General features: G+C 37.3%; 2 protein-coding genes and 1 non-coding gene across 3 annotated transcripts in view; all 3 read right to left on the bottom strand.

Moving 5' to 3' along the window:
• Positions 1-866: 866 nt before the first annotated feature.
• LOC100367090 (disintegrin and metalloproteinase domain-containing protein 10-like) lies at positions 867-13,134 on the bottom strand. Its single transcript, XM_085495460.1, has 14 exons — positions 12,914-13,134; positions 9,842-10,007; positions 8,865-8,986; positions 8,147-8,406; positions 7,663-7,929; positions 7,058-7,241; positions 6,231-6,394; positions 5,367-5,550; positions 4,743-4,896; positions 4,219-4,323; positions 3,393-3,477; positions 2,994-3,111; positions 1,749-1,966; positions 867-1,373 (listed from the first exon to the last, which is right to left on the bottom strand). Exons 1-14 carry the CDS (start codon positions 12,966-12,968, stop codon positions 1,173-1,175), a joined length of 2,283 nt encoding a protein of 760 aa, XP_085351586.1. The 5' UTR covers positions 12,969-13,134; the 3' UTR covers positions 867-1,172.
• Positions 13,135-13,986: 852 nt separating this feature from the next.
• On the bottom strand, positions 13,987-14,284 carry LOC146729811 (signal recognition particle RNA). The gene has a single exon (XR_014928154.1).
• Positions 14,285-17,646: 3,362 nt separating this feature from the next.
• Adam10 (ADAM metallopeptidase domain 10) overlaps positions 17,647-20,993 on the bottom strand; it is a 60,604-nt gene continuing 57,257 nt past the window's right edge. The window contains 1 exon segment of the mRNA NM_001168025.1: positions 17,647-20,841. Coding sequence (NP_001161497.1) covers positions 20,671-20,841 — 171 coding nt within the window. The 3' untranslated portion in view covers positions 17,647-20,670.

Raw genomic sequence — 20,993 nt, 5'->3', positions numbered from 1 at the left:
TTTTGTCAACGTTAATTGCAGACCAGAACTTGCTATTGTTTATAGTAGATCTAAAGGATTCACATTTTGTGTACATTTTTATGTAAACCAAAATGTTGAATCAAATATACAGAAACGTTTATACTTTTATGTAAACTGCAATTCGAATAGACGAACAAAACAAAATATGTTTTCAAATTTTAATACGTAATTTATTTTCATTTCCAAAGTTATTTTAGACCAGACAGCCGAAACTCTATATCGCTTATAGTTTTGATCAACAATTTTCACAATGTTAATATTTCTCTGGAAAACAAGAACACACCAATTGGACTATGTGCGAACATTATAATAAAAAATACAATGGCGGTGAAAGGCTTAAACAAACATGGAAAAAAATGGGCAAGAATATAAAGCATAACTTAAAAAAAATCTAATATACAGATCGTAAAAATGTACATCACCACTAAACTAAATATCCACGAAATCCAAAATCTAATAAACACAGTGAGTATGAAACTATCAACAATGAAGTATAAAAAGAAAAGTTTGTACAGAATACACTGGAAGAACTGATTTATTTTATTAGTGGGTGATATTGCATGTAATTAAACATTTACAACATTATTCAACTGCATTTATGACTATGACTATTAAATCAGTGTTATTGCATGTATATTTCAGGTACTTATAAATCGATTATTTCAGATGGTTGGTTTAGTCAATTTCGTATAAAAGTGATAAAAAATTACTTAATTACTGTACATCTTTTAATTAACTTGAAAGACTAAATTACTAAAGCTATAAATCACCTGGCAATACCAATTTAAAATGTTATTTTAGACGTAATCGCGTTTTACTTTAAACAAAAAACACATTTCCCTACATGACTGCCCTAAAACTACAAAATATTCAAATTCTCTTAACTTTATGCTTCGACTGAGGAAGAGTGCCAACATTTTACGTGACAATCATTAATTTATCGTTGCATTGCATTACCATGTCTGAATTTAATCTCCTTGTGTAAACTGATTATCATATTTTTGTGACAGTGATTTAGTACATACATTCCAAAGAGTCACAGTCGTTCACGTTAGATGTGAGTCCCATGTGACGAAAGCAACGTGTGTACAGCACGTCGCTTGAAACATCGCGACGACCGTGGTGCTTTGAATGCAGTGACATCAATTATGCTACACCGAAGAATCCACGACATGTCGAATGTCGCCCGTACCCTCTTCATATTTCGACTTGGGTTTCTTCTGTCGGTTACACGTGCAACGTTCGGGTAACCTCGGATTGCTGGTGGGTGTGCAACAAATCAATAACGTCATGACTAAACCACTTAAGACGAGAACACCGATAACTATAATCAGGATAGCCCACCAATATTCCTAGTAAACGGAAGATGAAGTATCGAGAGTTAACAACTACTGGTAACCAGCGTGTACTGTTAGAAAACCTCGACTTGGAATTGAGTTAACAATTTGTATGCAATATTCTACATTCAATTTTAGAACAAACATGCACACTTTTTATAGACAAAATAGCTTATTAAAGCGAGGAGTCCTCACCTGCGCATGCGTCTGGTGGCCATAGCGTGTCATTGTTTACAAACAAGCGTCTACCCATGAGCCGTTTCGTTTTTAGCGTATGTTGTTATCATCGCTTGGGACTCAATTTCCATGCGTGCGCAGGTGATGACCCTCCCGCTTTAAAATATCGGCAATAAATTTGACAGCATTCAGTAGCATGTCACATATACTTACATCTATCCACTCTTTTCTCGCGTCTGGATCAAGTAACGCTGTCTTTAATCTCGCTAACGGCCCGTCGGCGTCAACTAGACGACACTTGCTGTAGACATCGCAGTATCCATGGTCGTTCTCACAAGGCGCGCCTGGCTGCATCGTGATGACACGCTCACCGACGTCTGGGTAGAATCGAGCCAATGAGAGGATGTCGGCGCTACTCTGACAAGTGCCTCCTGAATATGAAGTGCCAACAAAAATTTGGTAAGCCTTGGTTCGACAAACAATACTGAGGTGCAATGATATAGTAATCCCAAGTATAAGGTATATGTTGAGTATGGTAGGGCCGCAATGTGGCTAAGGAATAGTACACCGTATATTGAATTATTCTATCACTTCCATGTCCATTAAAGACCCAGTTCTATGTTCTCCCAGCAAAATTGCATACAGTATCGCATAACAATAGAATATGTTAAAGGGCGGCAGTCGTCGTGCCGCGTCCTGTTCGATATGGTACTCATAGCAACGTATACAACGCGTGTAAAATACATTGTTTATTTACATGAAGTTCGAACACAAGCTGCGCGACGACTACCGCGCTTTAATTACTATTATATTCATTGTTATGCTAAAATGGTTCTATTGTTTATCCAAAATTTAACAGTTTGGAACCCTTACTCTATAATGACCTGGGGAGAACCCGGCAGTGCAAGACTTAGTTTTATGTGGCCACTACTCTGTCAGGTCCAAAGGCGGTGGTCGCCGCGCATTGCGGGTTCGAATTTCATGTAAAAAAAAACAATGTATTTTACACGCGTTGTATACGTCGCTATGGGTCACATCGAACGCGGCGCGACGACCACCACTGTTTCAGTCATGTATTTATAAGTCTATGTAGCAGTAAGTTTCTAAACAGGGATAAAAACACTGTGCTCATTAAAGTTTGAATGAATAGTTTTGTGTTTCATCCATCCCAGTACGTGGGACATTTTGAACAAAGCATAAGGTATACCAATGTAATAATAGAGTTGGTTTCGGACCCACAGTGCCACGTGATATTTTGATAACTACTAGTACGTCATCGTATCCGCCAATTTGGTCATAGCTAGTCGCGTCATAATCCACTTATACAAGTAAATCTTTATTTTAAAGAACTGTTATATGGCGAGTAGATTTGGGGTATAGACAATCATGATGACGTGATCGAGCAGTACATGGTCACGTGTGCATCGGAAAACCGGACATGATGTAATATTATCTTACCATTATCAGGTTGTTGGCAACACACGTGGCATTTCTGATTCTCGGCAAATTCTTCTCCTTCGCAGAAACATTCCTCCATCAAGACACCCTCAGCTTCGCATATCGATCCTGAACATTCCTATTGAAGAATGTACATATCGTCTCCATATCATCAGTTTAAATAATTAAACTCGTATTTTACGAGAATTCGAAATCGTACCATAGTTATAGGGTCGTGTGTATAGTTGCTAAATGTTTATTTACAGTTTTGTGCTGAAGTGTTCGCAATGTTTTATACCAGTATTAAATAGATCGTTTCTTGACTGTTCCAATCAATAAATTACATTTGAATACCAATGACATTTGGCGAACATTAATGATGTAATCAACTACTAATTATATATATTAGCATGTACCTACCCCATCGAAGCAAACCTGCCTGTTCTCATTGCAGGGAGTTCTGTCGGGATAAAACACAGGTGCTGGGCACTTTGCATTCTGACCAGTAAACGAAGTTAAAGAAAATGTACAAATACTGTTCTTGAATGGATAATGTCCTCAACAAAGTACTCACTGAAAATATTAATTCACATTGCATGATAATCGCGTGAGAAATTTGGTCCAAAATTAACAAAAGACATTATAGAGAAATGTTAAAAGCTGCACCAAAAAAACAAATATGGCGTTTGAGAAATTAAGATGTCAATGTAGTCAAGCAGCACGTTCGCATTTCCGGTACAAACATTGCATACTAAACGCGGGTCGACGACTGTGGCGTTTTAAACTTAATACTGAAGAACTATTCTAAAATTACCACTCAAATGATATGATTTATCACCAAGTTCTTTTTATATTCGTGCCAGAGATTAATGAGCTACGCGCATGCGCTCTGATTTTTTGTTACGTACTATTTCATAAATAAACGCACTTTTTGTTCGAATGGATGTATATATATTAAGGAGGCTCAGAACAATTATGTCAACTTCTTCATACTTTCATTATTATGGGTTACTTCCATTTAGAATACCCAAACTGACAAAAAACAGAAACTATAGTCACCGGACGAATAATAGTCAAAATGTCATGGAGAATGGGAAAAAAATGTTTGCACATTTGCACTGGTTCCTATGGTGAGTTTATAGTGTGACAATATATATGAGGAGAAGTTATATCCCACAATGCACTGCACAAATGCGCAGTAGCATGCTCGGAATAAACAAATACCAGACAATGACTCAAAGGATATTCGCAATATGAGACTTCGTTGCACTCAGACGCAGAGTCACACATGATAGTTTCGCCTCCCTGGTGTAAGTTACATTCTTCATTGCAACACGGACCCTGTGAAGGACTGTAAATATGAACAAGTATTATTCATGACGTCACAAAAAATGAATTCTGTGTAGACATCTGATACGAGTAGTATCGTTTGTAGTATTTGCTAGTGTATACAACGCCCTCAGAGGCGGCGGCACGACATTCTTGCATGGGAGCGAGATCTACTCACCACCCTTGTAAGTGGTCGCGCATTTTTCTCGATGCCGCCGCCACTGACACTTTACATAATGCTCACATGCAATCGACATTTACACACTTTTTTGTACAGTTAAAATTGTGGAGGGGACTACAACAGAAATACTGATGAGCTATTTTGTAACTACCAAATTAATTTGCTGAAAAAATCTGGCTGATGGATAGCCCATGGCGACGTGGGTTTATCATTACAACTGGATTACCATCACGGTATTTTGAGATAATCAGACTACCTACCTGCAGTTAGCTCCTAGTTTGAGTTGGCACGCCATGGGATCACCTTGTTCAGTCTGTGGATAACAGCAGATTTCATCGCATTGGTCGCTGAAACCACAGTCACACTCCTCGTCACCTTCTACGATACCGTTACCACAGAATTCATCCAAGGTTTCTACACGGGAAAAAAAGAGAAATAATCGATCAAGACGTGACGTCAACGCAACCACCAAACGCCCCTCCTCTGTGGATCACTGGGATAGAACTTAAACACAAAGCTTTGATAGAAGAAAAAGTGTAATTAGGGATATTTTTGGACCAGGCACGTCACGTGATTCGTGCATTTATGAGTATAAATTTAGGCTCAATTTATAGTGTTTGCTTAGACGTAAAATTGGAAACTAGTTTTCTAGTTTGTAAACACAAATTGTTCGACAAAATAACAACTAATCAAAATGTTGACAATGATCACTGATCTTTTCTATAATGTGAGCTAAATATAATGGAAATGCTAGTTTTCTTAAACTGGGGAATACTAGTACATTTTTGGCAAATTACAGAAAGATATATGGAAGTAGCGCCATCTATAGCTGACACGAAAAGCTTATGTCGTTTGAGGGCATAACATAGACATGGCCTACTTACCTATGAAGCACCTGTCTTTCTTGGCATTAAGGACCAGAGTCATGTTGCCGATGCTGCATTCTGAAAACTTATTGTTGTTTAATTTGTTTCCCTTTCTTGCCATGGCATACATAATATAGTTACCGTCTATTATGTTTAATTCATCATCACTGTCACCAGGCCGACATTCCAATGGGTAGTCGTGCTACAAGAAAACGTGTCCAGTCAACCATTCATTATTGATTTTTTTTCAGATATTTAAATGAATCACGTGTTACGTATATTGATGAATTGTTATTGATCACGCATTTTGAATAAGCCATATTCCGCTCGCTGCGAGATCTCGCGTTGCTAAGTGGTACGTACCAGTTATTCAGAGTACATGCGCATTTGCATGATATATGTAATTGTACGTTCGTTGAAAATGGTTGATGACACAATTTTATCAAACATCAAATACAAATGCTTACTTGAGTCAAACACCAGAAAAATGTAGCTTGGTTGCCAGACTACCGTGTATCTGGTTACTGACTCTCTGCCAATTTCTGGATTGGCTGCTAATAATTTGTGGGTGAATATAACGTGACGTTGATTGGCTCATATATATATAGAACGCTTATAATCTGAATATGATAATTTCCGAACAATGGGTGAGATATACGTTTTGCCAAGGGGCTATGTCAATTGATAATTGAAATTATAACGAAAGTGAACCGTCCATTATGCAAGACGTTGCATTAAATTTCCATTCTTAATGAGCAAAATGTAAGCCACCACTCCAGACGTTATTCGCGCGAGTAACCAGCGCGATTACCCATTATACAAAATATATGACAGATAAGGTCCTGTAAATGCCTCCGCTCCGCATTCGGATATCCTACTTACTGGGGATCCAAAGTTATGTCCAATTTCATGAGCAAGAGTGATATGAGATGCTTTCGTTGTGACTCGGCTTCCGTAGTTTTGGATAGTTATAATTCCAGTGTTGAAACTGGCCTTTCTAGTACTCAATTGCTTGTATCGTTCACATATGCCTCCGGTTGAACCAGCTGTGTTTAGAAGATTGATATTAAACATAGTTAGGCAAAGTGTATTTATATTTCCCAAGCAACACGGAAAATATACTGGTATTGAAACAAATTTGTCAATTAAGTCAGAAATTGTATTTGACAGAACCTTGAGTTAAAGCGGGAGAGTCGTCATCTGCGCACACGCGGGAATTAAGTCCCAAGCGACGATAACAACACAAGCTAAAAACGCAAAGGCTCGTGGGTGGACTCTTGTTTGTAAACAATGACACGCTATGGTCATCTGACGCATGCGCAGGTGACGACTCCCCCGTTTTAATTGGGATCTTTGAATGTTTTTAAATATTTCAGTATGGAATCGGAAAATAACATATAATCAGACAAGCGTAGACACAATATTATCAAAAGAAGTAAGATTCTGCAGATTTCTGCCCGTTTTTTTTTTAACAGTAATGCTTACAACCAGCATGCTCAAACAATGAAATACTGAAATTGACCGATTTCCAGAAATTGACATCCAATCAAAGTTTCCTGTAACACGTTGGTCATTTCTGTGTTGGGAAAAAAATTGACGATATTTTGCTGGTGTCAGTATGTGATTTACCAAATATTGAAATATAGTAGCTTCTTTTTTTCTACCAAGCCAACATTCCACCTATGTTTAGCTGTTATCTGTCACATTACCGTATGGGTAGGCAATCCACGCGAGTCCCAGCACACCGCCTTCAAAGTCCCTGTTTGAAAAGATGTAAGCTAAACAATAGTCGTTGTGATTCTGTTCAGAGTTCAGGTCGAGAAATTTCTCCACTCCGATATTGTCAAACCGGAATGGATTTGAAGGATCGTTCTGCTCTTCTGTGCCATTTATCTGTGGGATTACAAAAATATTATACGTCAGAAAGTTCGACTGGGCGTATACATCTGACTTGAACTCGCGAGAGTTGGCAGTGATGTTGATGCTTCGAAGATGTCATAGATATTCGCAAATAGTTTAAAATTTCAACAATTCATATATTGTAAAATACTTTATTTTAGCTGGATTTAAGTTTCGCTGAAAAGAAATTTTTGGGTGTTTTGTATGGAATTTATTTTCACAAATTTTTGACAAGTTGTAGAATATAGGAAAAAAGGTATATTCTCACTGGATTTTATTTTCACTGAATTCCTTCAGCGAAAATAGCGAAAATAAATAAGTATTTTACTTATTTATACGTACGAGTACGAGAATACAATTAATGAACGAAAGACTGGGGTAAAACGCTGATCGCTATAACACGTTAGAAACCTACCCTAATTCTCTTGATAGCGAAGGAAATATCCGTCATTCCACCGAAGTTTGTTCTTCTATAAATAGCATTTATAGCACCAAGGTAGTTGACAATCTGAGATATGACTTGGTCGTTGTTATCGAACGCGGCGGTGAACTGGTGGTCGGTTTGGATGTACAGCGTACACGTGTTTAGTTCATTGAGGGCGCGCTTCTTTCTCTTGGCAGGATCGGTGTACTTGTTGTCCTGCGGATGGTGCATTTCCTTGGAAGAAGACACGTACGAACCCTACGAAAAATAAAATGTTAAGGTCTTCACATAAACGTTTGGGCACATTCAGTCTTTGTCTAAAATCAGTCAGAAACGTGGCCACTCTAATATTCGACGAGCTACGGAGTGGTACAAATGAGGTGTGGTCATGGCATATTTCAATGAAAATCATCATTCATTGGACATTTATTCAATATTATGAGAAAGTTGTGAATAACTAGACTACTAAACGAACCATTTCATCGGACGCCTCTAATGCAGGCTGTTCTTGTACGCTTTGCATCCACTTCTTGGTTGCGTCACTCAGGCCACACTGCGCTCCGTGTGGGTACGGGTAATGTACATCTTTACCGTTGTAGATTACTGAGTGATAGTCGGTTGGTTCATTAAAGTATCGACTGGACGGTTCAATGTAGTACTCGTCCTCGCCAGAATAAATCTTGCCTTCAAAGAGTCCCTCTAGAATAGTGCCATGAACAAGACTTCCGGGCTCGTCTGTTTGAATAACATACATTTACAAAACAAAATTGAAATCCGCAATCGGTGTTCTGAATTGTTATCCAGTGGAATACACATTCGTTCTGAGAGCTAACCTCTGCCATGTTCCATTTATTGGGAAAAGCTAAACTACGGTAAGCAAGATATTGATAGTTTTATTTCGCTTTGGGGTCCATTCATTTAAGCCATTTTGAACAAGTTTAACACATTTTAAACTATCATAGTCTGGAATCAGTAAACAACAATCTTGTTCGCAATGATATTGATAGTGCACAGTTGCACGTGTGACGTCGTTCATAACCTCTCCCTCTATTTACCCATGATGCATCACGTGATCCAAATAGCAAGATTTCAGAAAATTATTGAAAAGATTTCTTTTTTTGAGAGTAGAACAACTTTAAATACCCGTCACCGAGATGACAGTTCGGGCACCGCAATACACATAGTGACCTTACCGTGTAGTTTGCCGGAATAAATATGCGACGTGTCGTAGTTGCCATCTTCACCTTCCGATGTCTGCACCACGAAACCATCGACAAACAACGTATTGTCTCTCTTCATTCGAAGGTGAAACTTTCTGCAAAAAAACAGTATACAGTTACTATTCTTCCTGGGGGCATTATCGAATGCATGCAGTGACGTGATCGTCTATAACATCTCGAAAATAATACAGATTATTTTTCCAAAACTGATTCATGTTGGTGACTAAAATGGGCGATATTGGAAAGTATACGAAATATTGGGTTAGACAATATTTGATTTTATTAAAGTAAAATGCGATTCGAGCACAGAATATTTTTTTTCAATTAATGGGTTAATTTACCCAGATTATGGACGAATGCAGCTAATACATTTGACATGGCATGTTCATCCAGTAAATAAAATCTATGTTGACAGTCAGAAAAAAACATCTCCGGATAACCAACCTAATTTTTAAATTATTAATTGTTGTATTATGACTCATTTTCGCTTCAAAATGGTCACTAGCAGACATTGTTTCCATGGAAACTGTTAACAAATTCGGCTTTAACCTTTCATGTAATTTGGCGAAATCTTTTCGCTCAGCGAACATTTCAATTTTGTAATACTTTTAAATTCGCCGCATTTTTACGAGTTAGCCCTATCTCCGTGATTATGAAATGTTAAAGCGGGAGGGTCGTCACCTGCGCATACGTCAGTTGACCATAGCATGTCATTGTTTATAAACAAACGTCTACCCATGAGCCTTTGCGTTTTTAGCATGTGTTGTTATCGTCGCTTGGGACTCGATTCTCGCGCGTGCGCGGGTGACGACCCTCCCGCTTTAAATGATGTAGTGAAAATTTGACATGCGAACCTATAACTTGCAAGGATCGTAACACTGGGACAGTATTTAGTATGTAACACAGAATGACACGTAACAATAACATTATTTGATTTGAAATCTTTGTACCTGCCATGCGCAGAAAACTGTAGTTCGACTGTCCGCTCACTCTCCACTCCACTGTCAAGTGATCGTTTTGCTCTGATGTGACGTTCATGTAACTCCGTTCTGTCATAGTTCAGGCCTTCGTAGTGTTGAATATATTTGTCTAACGGATTCCCAGCGTATACAGTGCCTGAATTGTAAACATTTACTAGTATTTAAAAGTAGTTAAACAGTGCTACAGTCAACAACTAAAAAGTTACGTCGGTGAGGCTCTTTCCAAGCTTTGTAAAGCTACGTTCCAACAACTCGGAAATGTACTGGTCGTAATATTTCCATCATGAATATGTTGTTACACTAATCAAGAAAAAAATGACAACCTTGGCTTATATTTTCTTGAAAATAGTTTATACGTAAAAATATGGGGTTACGCACGCATACTCATGAGCGTTACTAGTTTTCTAGTGTTGTCATTGGGGGCAGCATGTACTGTTTGGCAAATTGATGAAAGTTTGCGAACAACCTCAAGTCAGGTAATACTTAGTTTTCGTTTTGTTTTCAGGTTTGGTTTGATTGTGACTATGAATATGCCAGAAGACTACTTGTTTATGATAATGATCTGTTAACTTAGTGAATATATAATATTTCAATGCATTTATATTTACAAAACGTTTCAGAAATATCTGGGGCCAGTTGGCAAAAAGCCTGACGAGGTCGCGTGAGTTGCGCCTTCCGCGGTGCTCCAAACCTTGGCTGGTTCCCGCCTCAAGTGTCATGGCGTACCAAGCCACAAGATTCGCAAAGGACGCCGGGAACCAGCGAACTCCAAACCAAACCCAGTGAGGTTTGATGCCGTTCGGCCGGTGAGGGCCTACTCACGCCTACATGTCAGGCGAGTTGGCAAACTGGCTCGTGACAGTGTGATCATTCATCGGGATTTTAATAAACAGTTTGCCGGTTCTTCAAGCTGACACATCCATTCCAGTCTAGGGTAAACCATGGAGGTAAAAAAAGATGGGTAAACCATAGACCTTAAAAGACATTGTCTTTTAAGGTCTATGGGTAAACCAACTGTTCATTATTAAATAATACTGAGTTGTCGGTCATTTTGAGAGCTAGTTTGCCCAAATACTTCTGAAACTGTTGCTATTATTGATGTTCAACTCGATGAGTTCTACAAAGTTTTTCGCTCAAAATCGCTGGACATGTATGATGTACACTACACATGCATGCATGTATACGTATATTCTTCCCGGGGGCATTGGCTGATATACCGTATATATAGTTAGACTATACGTGTGTTCTGCAAAATCAAAAACAACCCTACTGCCTTTTTTGATAAAATCACCCCCCCCCCCACATTTTAGAGAAACACCAGGAAGATACGCTTTCTTCTCGTTCTGTTCGTACGTCTCTTTGCAGTTGATGTGTCTGGTTCATGTGGAACTTCCAAAACCACAAGGTCTTCCACTGCAAGATATTTTCCTATTAAAAATGTCTTCTTGTTCTTCTGCTTGACCTGCCTGTCTATATAAAGTGCCGCTTTTGTTGGTTTTCGCAGATTTGAAAACTGCGAAAAGTATACCCCTTTCTCCGTAAAATTTAGATCGTACGTATCTACTTGCGTACCCCTCTGTCAGTCAAGTGCCCCACCTCGGTATATTATTTGATGTTATTAGTCATTTGTAAGTATTATGTATTATTATTTAAAAATAGATATGCATCATCGTAATACATTAAATCACACCTGGTTACCTTATTTGTTGATCACGTGACCAGCGATGCCCACTTGAAGCTTTTATTCTAAAATAGTTATGTTACGTAACGACGCACAGATGGAATACACTAATGTGTATGCGCGATAGCGATGTCATTGTGAGACGCATACTGAAAAGACCAGGGGGATTGGCACGAGAGGGCGCCATCCGATCTGAATGGAACGTTTCGACGTCAGTCGTCCGTAGCCCACCGTCAAAGCAACAACGTCCCGTTTATAAACAGATGAAATAATTTCAGCAATTTCTTTACAGAATAATCCTCAACAAAACTTAGAAACATTTCATAGACAAATACAGGCTCCAAAATTATGTCTATTGCAAAACAATTCAACCGACAACCAGTTTGACGCCACAATTTCTTGCTGGAGCCCAAGTTCTACGCGTGATTTTATTGCGTTCAAAACTGTTCCATTTCAAACTGCGCATGCACACACACTGTGGTTTCTCGAAATGCATACTAATTAGGTAACTTGTCACTGATAAAAGTCACCGAAAACATTTTGAGCAATTTTGAGCAATAGTACTAGAGTGAAATATAAACGTGCCTCTGCATTCTCCATTAATTTCGTAACTTGCTATGATCATGGTAAAGAGAAAACATGTGCTTACTTTCAACAGTTAGCTGGAGTCCGATCGAAAAAGTGTCTCAAAAAATACCTTTACATCATTTTTCCGATTATTTTTTTCAGCTCGTAACGATAGAATCAGTCAATTTAGAACTAACATGTATGCTATTGGAAAGCATTTTGGCACAATTTTACTGAAAAGACGAGTTTTTCATTGCTCATGAATATTAATTTATGCAAATAAGACGATTATTTCAACCAATCGTGTCATGCAACTTCCCCCCCCCCCCCTGGAAAAGACATTGTATTATAGAATGTAATTTACATGAGTATAGACGCGCATAATAACAATGCGGGGGGAAAGTGAGTTGTAAAACCAGGCCATGAAAAGGTCACTACGAAACGGCGGGCTGGGCCCAGTCCAACCTTAGTTCCAAAGTAAACTCGAGTCGTTAAATCGTGTAAAGCATCGCGCTAGGCATATTAAAATGAGTTGTTTTTATTGATATACAGAACCAATGGACATACCATGTGTTAGCACGTCCATGGACATACCGATCATATCGCTGGGTTGCGTAGCAATGAAAGTAAACCGAGTAATTTTTAATAAAGCGAAATAAACCTCAGAATATTAACGATAGATAACTGCATATTTAATGGTCCGTGTGGGAATGTTTCTGTCCGTGTACACTACGATCACGGGTCAGCGAAATATGGGAGGTTTGAGGTACATCGTGCATAACGTCAATACTTACATACTGTTATCTGTAATAGATACACCGTCGCGGTTAGCCTCGTTAGAATACCCATATCTCACGGTTGGTCTCTGCAATCACCTGACAACGAGCGTACCACGCTTACTAACACCTTCAAATACAGCTATAGTGAACAGTAGTTACCGTAAAACATGAGAAAGATTAAGATTCCAAGGACTTCCGGATCGGAGAGTGACGCGCCCACTGCATTAATTACATCCGGGGGAGTCACAGTGTGTGCATACTTTCCCTTAGATGAGTGTTTTGATTGTGTTCGTTTTATTGTTGTACCTCATATAGCGTTAGGCCCCTTGGTTTTGGCTTTCGTTTTGATAAAATGGTTTGTCTTATTTCAACTGTTTACTAGTATACAGTTCGTTATTACCAACACGCTACGAATAATACTCAGACGAAACATAAATATAAATCTATTTTTACCTCCATGGTCGACAAACCTCATTAATTCTGAGATCAACAGGCTACAATGGCGAATAAATCAAAACAACTGGGTGGATTCTATACCAACCTTCAGATTCAAGACTACAAATTAATAGTAATGAACCACCTCATTTGAAGTATTACTACACATATATCTATCTATATAAATTTTAAAATAAGTATATATATAATAATAATAATTTATTGACACAGCACCGATATAGTACAATACGGCAGTATTGACCCATGATTTGTTTTATATGAAAATGCACCATCGAGAGCATCTTTGCAAATACCCTATATTTGTCAATTTACAATACAAGGTCAAATAAGTGCGTTACAGTCCAACGTTAGTTCACCCATGGTATTTAGTTCCATGGTTAGCCATTAGCATTCCATCGAAGTAGAATGATGTCAATGACACCAGGGAGCTCCCTGATGACACGTATTGTATGTAGGGTCAGGCTGTAAGGAATGTAATTATAAATCACAAACATATACATACACAATGGCGATGTTGATTTTATGCAAAAGCAGTCGGTGTTTTTCAAAAAAATGGTTCACAAATATGATCCGATATGTTTGTGAATAATAATTATTATTAAATACTGACAAAATAATTAAATTAAAAAAAAAAAGGATTGAGTCCGACTATTTTGGCCGAGCTACTAGCAGCTGCCTATTCACGGGCGCGATCCCACTACTGCTCCACACGGGAACTTTTGCCTGCTGTGTTTCCACCCTGGGCCGATACGTCCCTCATTATACAACCTGGTCGTCCTAACCTCCGTCGGGCCGACCATATTGATGCCGAGCTTAGCGTGGACGCCTGATCTCCATAGAACAACGACTAACAGGACTCCCGACCTCAAACCGTCCAACAACCCCGGCCTCCTAGTAACTGGATTACAGGCGCACGCCACAACGCCCAGCCGGAAGAACATGGCGATTTTTACCATATTGAACATTAGAGCGCGGATCACGTGACATCTCGGTATTGCGCCCTCATATGAAAGTATAGAGCCGGGGTATAGAGTAAGCAGCTCGATGGTTTTGGTGCATATTTTGCGAATAATAATACTAGTAGTTCCACAGTTGTCACACAGCGTGAATTTTAATTTCGTGGGACGCGTTGTATACGTCGGATGGAACCCACATCAAACATCTGCGATCGAAAGCGACACAGTTGGCGACTGTGGCGAATCAAGTTATACGGCAGTGTACGCGGCGTTTACCAACTTGAAATGTTAGTTTTCAGGCACAGTCAATGGAGTGATCTAAAAAGTGTTCTTTTTATTATAAAATGCATTTTTAAGGTCTAAAATGTTGGATTGACTAATTTTTAATGAAAAGGGGAAATTGAAAACTGTTCATAACGTCCCCTCCGGTTAGAGAATTCTATAACTCCCCTCCAGATTAATTCTTGAACTCTTCACCCGCTTCTCAAAATTTTCGGGGTTTGAGTGAGATCTGGTCCACTCCCACATCTTTTTTAGAAGTTTTTTTCCACTGCCCTGTGAAATATTCCTGTGAATCACACCCTCTTCCACGAAATTCTATAGAAAATGTTTCCCGCCCTTCCCAAAAAAGTTGGTGTCAGGACAGTTCGGCCCTGGTCGCTTGAGTTATATAGTGGTACATACAAGACACATTTAGAACGCATATTCAAACCCATTTTTCTCATTGAGGATTTCTTTTTATTATCTACCGGGTACATGTCACATATTTTCTGTTGACATTATAATTGACGTTGCTGAAAATATATATGTTTTTGTTTGGTTTGGTTTGTCCCAAAAATATTTTTGTTTTGTTTTAACTTGTAAAAAAATATAAAGTGGGTACTGTGTATCAACAAAATTGTTTTTCAGTTATACAGTTAGAATTTCAGAGAGTTTTTTAATAACGTATCTGAAGATTGAAACATGACACTATGCTGAATTCTAAACAATATGTAACAAAAATGAGATAGATGAACAAAATTGTAATGTATTGCCATAACTATGACGTCCAACAAAGAAACATTCTATTTATGGAAATGATAAAAATATCCACACATTTTGATCAAATCACCAATTCAGTTTTATTTTGAGCAATAAATTCATGTCAACACATTTTGGCCAAATTAGAATCTGTTTTGAATGTAGACAGAAACACCTCCTAGATATTGATGTCAGCCCACAGGGAGCCCAGGAACTATAATCAACTGTATGCAGTCTCTATGGGCGCGCGGGGGGGGGGGGGGGGGTATCGGCTAGTATCGAGTGTAAGAAATAGACAAGGGATGAAGGCTCCAGCCATCTCACATTTTTTAAACTCGGTCAAAAAGAATGGAAAATAAAATCTAAAAAAAATACCAGGTTGAAGAATATTAGTTTCGCCAAAGCTTTACCTATATTTTATCTATATCTGCAGAATAAATCGAGAAAACTACACAAATTGACTCCATTTATGAATACTTAACGGTTTGCCCGAACGCACGGCACAACTTGGAGGCGTGGCCTGTTCAAAATGTGTCAAGAACCAATCACAAGACTGGTTACGAACCACACCGAGGTTACGACTCGTTTAGCCTCGCTCAACTGGTTCGTTTTTCTTGGTGCTTTCTGCTATGTTTTGTTTACCTTGACATACATGGTTTTTCCTGTGTGTTTTGTGCATTGTATCCATTATAATAATCCATCGTAATAGATGTTAATTTTTGAATAACAATCCGTGCGGATACTACATAAATTATCTGCTACTGGGGAGAAGCCACAGTCACTTGGGGGCTGAAAATCAATAAATATTAATTTTCAAAAAAAAATCATCCGCTATACGTATATAAATATTTATATACGTATAGCAGATGATTTTTTTTATTTATATACGTATAGCGGATGATTTTTTTTTGAAAATTAGTATTTATTGATTTTCAGTCCCCAAGTGACTGTGGGAGAAGCCTATGAAATGAGTTTTATTTAGGATATTAGATATACATGTATATGCATTGGTGCCACTTGTTGTATATATACGCATAGAAGGACTGTGAAATAAGTAATACTTTTTTGTGCTATAGAGTCTACTGTATATTGGATGCTTGGGAACACTTTCCCTAGACTCATTGGGTCCCGAACAACATAATTTTTATATGGATATACATCTGTTAGAGTTGTTGAGTGAAATTAACATCTACCCAAAGATTTGACTTTCATTCCTTTTTTTTCATATTAAAGAAAGTGGGAACTACAGGTGTTTTGTGAGAAGATACAATAATAAAACAGGGTAGAAATATTAGAACGCTGTTTACGCTATCAGAGTGCCTTAGAGTTAAGTTCTTACCTCGATAAATTGGATTATGGGAGTGGTCATGTGACATGGCAGGACAAAAGTTATTATTAATCAGTTGTCCAAACTGTTCATAAAATGTAATGAGAAATTTGTTCACCAGGAAACTTCAAAATTATATCAGCGCCGCAACAAGCCAAGACTAGCATATTTGTACGTGTCTGTAATATTTAGATCCTGTACCATTGTAGTTATTTCAGTCATGTGTAAGCATGCTACACACCCCAAAATGAGCGGTTTTCTTCAAAACAATGATTGAACACCCATCGTTAAATCTGTATTAGAAGCCGCATCCCTAATATAAGCCACACCTTCCCTTTTTGAACAATTGAGAACCAAAAATTCACCATATATGTAGATGCTCCAGTCTTACCCCCTGTTGCATTGTACCATTTTAATAAAAGACACGGCTTCTAATACAGGTTTTACAGTAATAGCTGCAACAACCCCTGGCCTCATTTTTCTTAAGAATGAATATATATTTGATTTAAAAGCACTACATCAGAATACAAATTCTTGAATGTTTATCTAATAAATGAGTAAATAACATTTTGAAGGTGTATACATTTTTTGCAGATTTTTTGCAATTTGGCTGTCCCTAACTTTTTTACTTGGAAATAACCACTCTCAGCCCCATGTCACACATAGCTGCAAGTTTCATATTAAACCTGACCTTCAATTAACTTTTGATTTACCCATATTTTTTCAGATGTCAGAGAGGACATATTGGCAGGTCAGAGTTCAAAAATAAGATTCCCAGGTCAAGGTGTCATGTCAGAAAGAAAACTAATTGAAGGTAGCTGGTTCAAGACGAGATTGTCAGGTTAAGGATTAAAAGTGTCATGCGGTATTTTAAAAAACAAGAATGGGTTTACCACAAGAAAGGGGTCCAATATTCAACCTACTGGGTAACCCTTATATGAACTATTAAAATTTTCATCAGGCACACCCTCTTTCAACAGCAGTAGACATTTTTTGAAAAAGCTTGTTTTATTGAAATTTCAGAATTACAGAGAGCTACAAATTACAGGGAGATAGACTTTTTTGTCTGTTCATCAATAGAACTCAATATTTATAAATAACATTTATCACTTACTGAAAACCCAGTCTTAAAACATTAAATCACTAAATTCCCAATCAAAGTTAGAGAATTGTGTCATAATGTTCAAATTTCAACAAAGTTGTGAAAATAGTGAATTGAATAATGTGTCGCATTTGTTTTTAGTACAAACAAGACTAAAACTTGTCTCAAGAAACTACCTTTATTCAGTGTATTAGCCAATCTTGGTTAATCCTTATTCTAACTCAATTCTTCAAACATTTATGGTTGCATATAATTGTGGGTATTCATTGGTATAATAAGTATCAATATGTGAAAAACCAAATATGCACCCCTCACCCCTAGTTACACACATGTAGTAGTTGTACAAGAAACTCAAGAAAAGATTACGTAAGTTTTTTGGGAGAAAAATTTGACAATGTAACCCAATCAGTTCATGCAGCCCATATACGACTGTACTAATATTGATAAATAACAAAAAGCAAACTTAACCTATTATACAATGAACTTATTCCATGTTTTCAGAGATGACCTGAGATTTTGTCATCTGACCAAAACAAATAAGTCTGATTGGCCAGATGGAAAATATCATCTACTTTAGATATGACACACACATCTAAATAATCCTGCACCCGCACAAAATAATTCTGAATATGATTCTCTTGCCAAAAATTTAGTATTAAAAGAAAGTATCTATTCCTAATTAGAAAAAACAGAAATGGACATTCTTTGACCGGTGCCAACAGCGACTTTCACAACATACGGGTAAAATGTGGGAGAAAAACAAACAACTAATTTAAATAAATTTGTATGAAATCCTCAGTAATCAAATATGCCCAATGACAATGATGAAGAAAATAACTAGAAAATATTAACTTTAACATGTACATGCAATGCAGATTTAATAATTTTTACATCAACAGATTACGTTTGAAAATAAAACTGAAATCTTCATAAAACAAAAGACTTGCATCATGTCTCGTCAAAAATTTACAGATGGTCTGCCGACATTATCTACCATTTATTTATATACCTGTGGAGCAGGTGATGTGTTAGATAAGATTACTTATAATGGAACATTTGTTGTGGGAATATGTAAAAGTTTAGTGTAAGTACCAGGCCATTTAGGCTTATGAAAATAAATATTCAAACTAAGGTATTTGATGCAGCATTGCAAAGACTAGGATTTTTCCAGTTCAGTTGAAGCATATATATACAAGGCAGAATTTGATACTTTGAAATGATCCTGCAACAAACAAGTTGCTCTCTAATTGGTTCAAATGTTGGGTGTTATGGTTGGGTAGCCAATCAGGTACAAGCTTTTAAGCAGCTTTGCATTGACTTGGATTCTGAGGATGGAAAATACTGTTGAAAATTCTGCAGATTTTGAAATCAATGCTACCTAACCGTAACACCAAACAGACTGTCGACAGTCCTCAGGCTTAATTTTTTAGTATACTAAATCAAATACAAATTAGGCCAAGAACTGTCGACAGTCTACACCAAACAGTAAAAATGAATATGTCACATAATAACCACACATCAAATAAACAACTGACATGCACCTGATGTGTTCTATTGGAAACTAAAAAACACTTTCCCACACACAAAGAGAACCAAATAACACTGACACACTGCAGTATTGAGTCATCTACAAAGACAAAATAAAAGCATTCTCATTTAATATTGCGATAGGGTAAACCCTATAACAAGACATGCACAAATTGAGCTTCTTAAGCGTGTTCTAGATTTGGAAAATTTCTCATTTCAGAGTGTAAACCTCTAATTTCTAAAAAAACACATAAATTGGCTCTCTCGAACATTCAGTTTGGAAATCTGAATATAGTCTTTTCTTCTACAGCTCTATAAATTCAATTCACTCTTAAATAATTACTAGCATTGATATTATTCATGATTTTTTCTTTTTCAAGAGAAACACAGAACCTTTTATAGTTGACTATAAATAGGCAGGAGAGCTCATCAGAATTCAAAGTAAGCTAGTAGGCTGGAATGACAAGTAGGCTAGGGGGCTTTACTAGAATGACAAGTAGGTTAGAGGGCCTACTAGAATGACAAGTAGGCTAGGGGACACACTGAAATGCAAGTAGGCTGGCTAGGGGGCTCAATTGTATGCAAAGTAGGATAGGTGTATTATACAAATGTGTCAAATGAAATAAATAAACTTGAACATCCCTAAAATACTAATTTAACACTAAAAAGAAATAAATCAAAAATTCACTAAAACAAAATCAGACACTGGCATGTATAAGGACAATTCCATTCATAGCATGGAAAAGGTAGGTTTAATCAAGGTGACACACATATCAAATTATCGAAAGCGCAAGCTCCATACCCACTTTTCTCTAAAAAAAATTAAATTTAAACTGGTTTACAGAAAAAGGCACCCAAGTTTATATCAAAAGTACAATTACCAGTTCTATTTTAATTTTTTTAACCAGTTCCTAATACAGTGTATACATATAAAAAATTACAAATATTTGTTCAAAATGTACAAGTATGTCCAATTTATCCAAGCCCAATTTACCACCCAGATATCAACAGCAGTGGCAATATACACCCCGCTAATCAATTATTTAACAAATACTGTAAATGCTCTATTAGAATTGAATTTATTGTATGCTGGATTATTAAAATATGTTACCCAGACAGAGTTCTGTAATTGACTTAAATGCATGCCATAACTAATAGAGCCAATATGGTAAGTGCCATGATAGTAGAGAAAAATGTGTTTAAAAACTACAAAAAGTTCCAAAAATAAAACCATGAGGGTATTGTAATAAAGTATATGTCAGGCACTCCACATTGGATGAAATTACACTTTTTACACGATATTCAAACACGCAGTGTGACAACTAGGGAACACTGCAAATTGAAAAACACCACAACCTATTAAGTAGTATACGGCAATAGATGTTCACTGCAATTCCATTGCACGCGTTTGGTTGGTACGATTTTTCCGTGATAGGGTGCGTGCAGGTGGCAACTTTGGATTGCTGCTCGGCGTTGCTACACTGCATATTTTGATGAAAAGCCCCATGACAATAATCAAACCAACACCCATCAGCACCACTGCCCACCAATATGTCTGTAGAGATAATAAATAAGAGGAAATTTGCTAGGAATTTGGTGTGGCGTGGTAAAAAGCACAATGATATACAAGACGTGAAAGTGATAACAAATATGACGTGAAAGCTTATTTATTTTAGCTGCAATTAATTTTCACTGTAAAGACTTTTT

This window comes from Saccoglossus kowalevskii, chromosome 21, assembly GCF_978046115.1.
Source record: "Saccoglossus kowalevskii chromosome 21, keSacKowa6.1, whole genome shotgun sequence".
NCBI lineage: Eukaryota > Metazoa > Hemichordata > Enteropneusta > Harrimaniidae > Saccoglossus > Saccoglossus kowalevskii.
Note: the sequence above shows the minus strand (reverse complement) of the source record. Positions and strands in the feature narration are given on the sequence as shown.

What these genes read in the sequence shown, in the direction of transcription:
- LOC100367090 (XM_085495460.1), bottom strand. Translation starts at nt 12,968, where the DNA reads ATGGGTATTCTAACGAGGCTAACCGCGACGGTGTATCTATTACAGATA. An exon ending in TTATTCCGGCAAACTACACG is followed by an intron (nt 8,407 to 8,864) that starts GTAAGGTCACTA and finishes TTATTCAAACAG; the next exon opens with ACGAGCCCGGAAGTCTTGTT. An exon ending in CGAGAAAAGAGTGGATAGAT is followed by an intron (nt 1,374 to 1,748) that starts GTAAGTATATGT and finishes TCCGTTTACTAG; the next exon opens with GAATATTGGTGGGCTATCCT.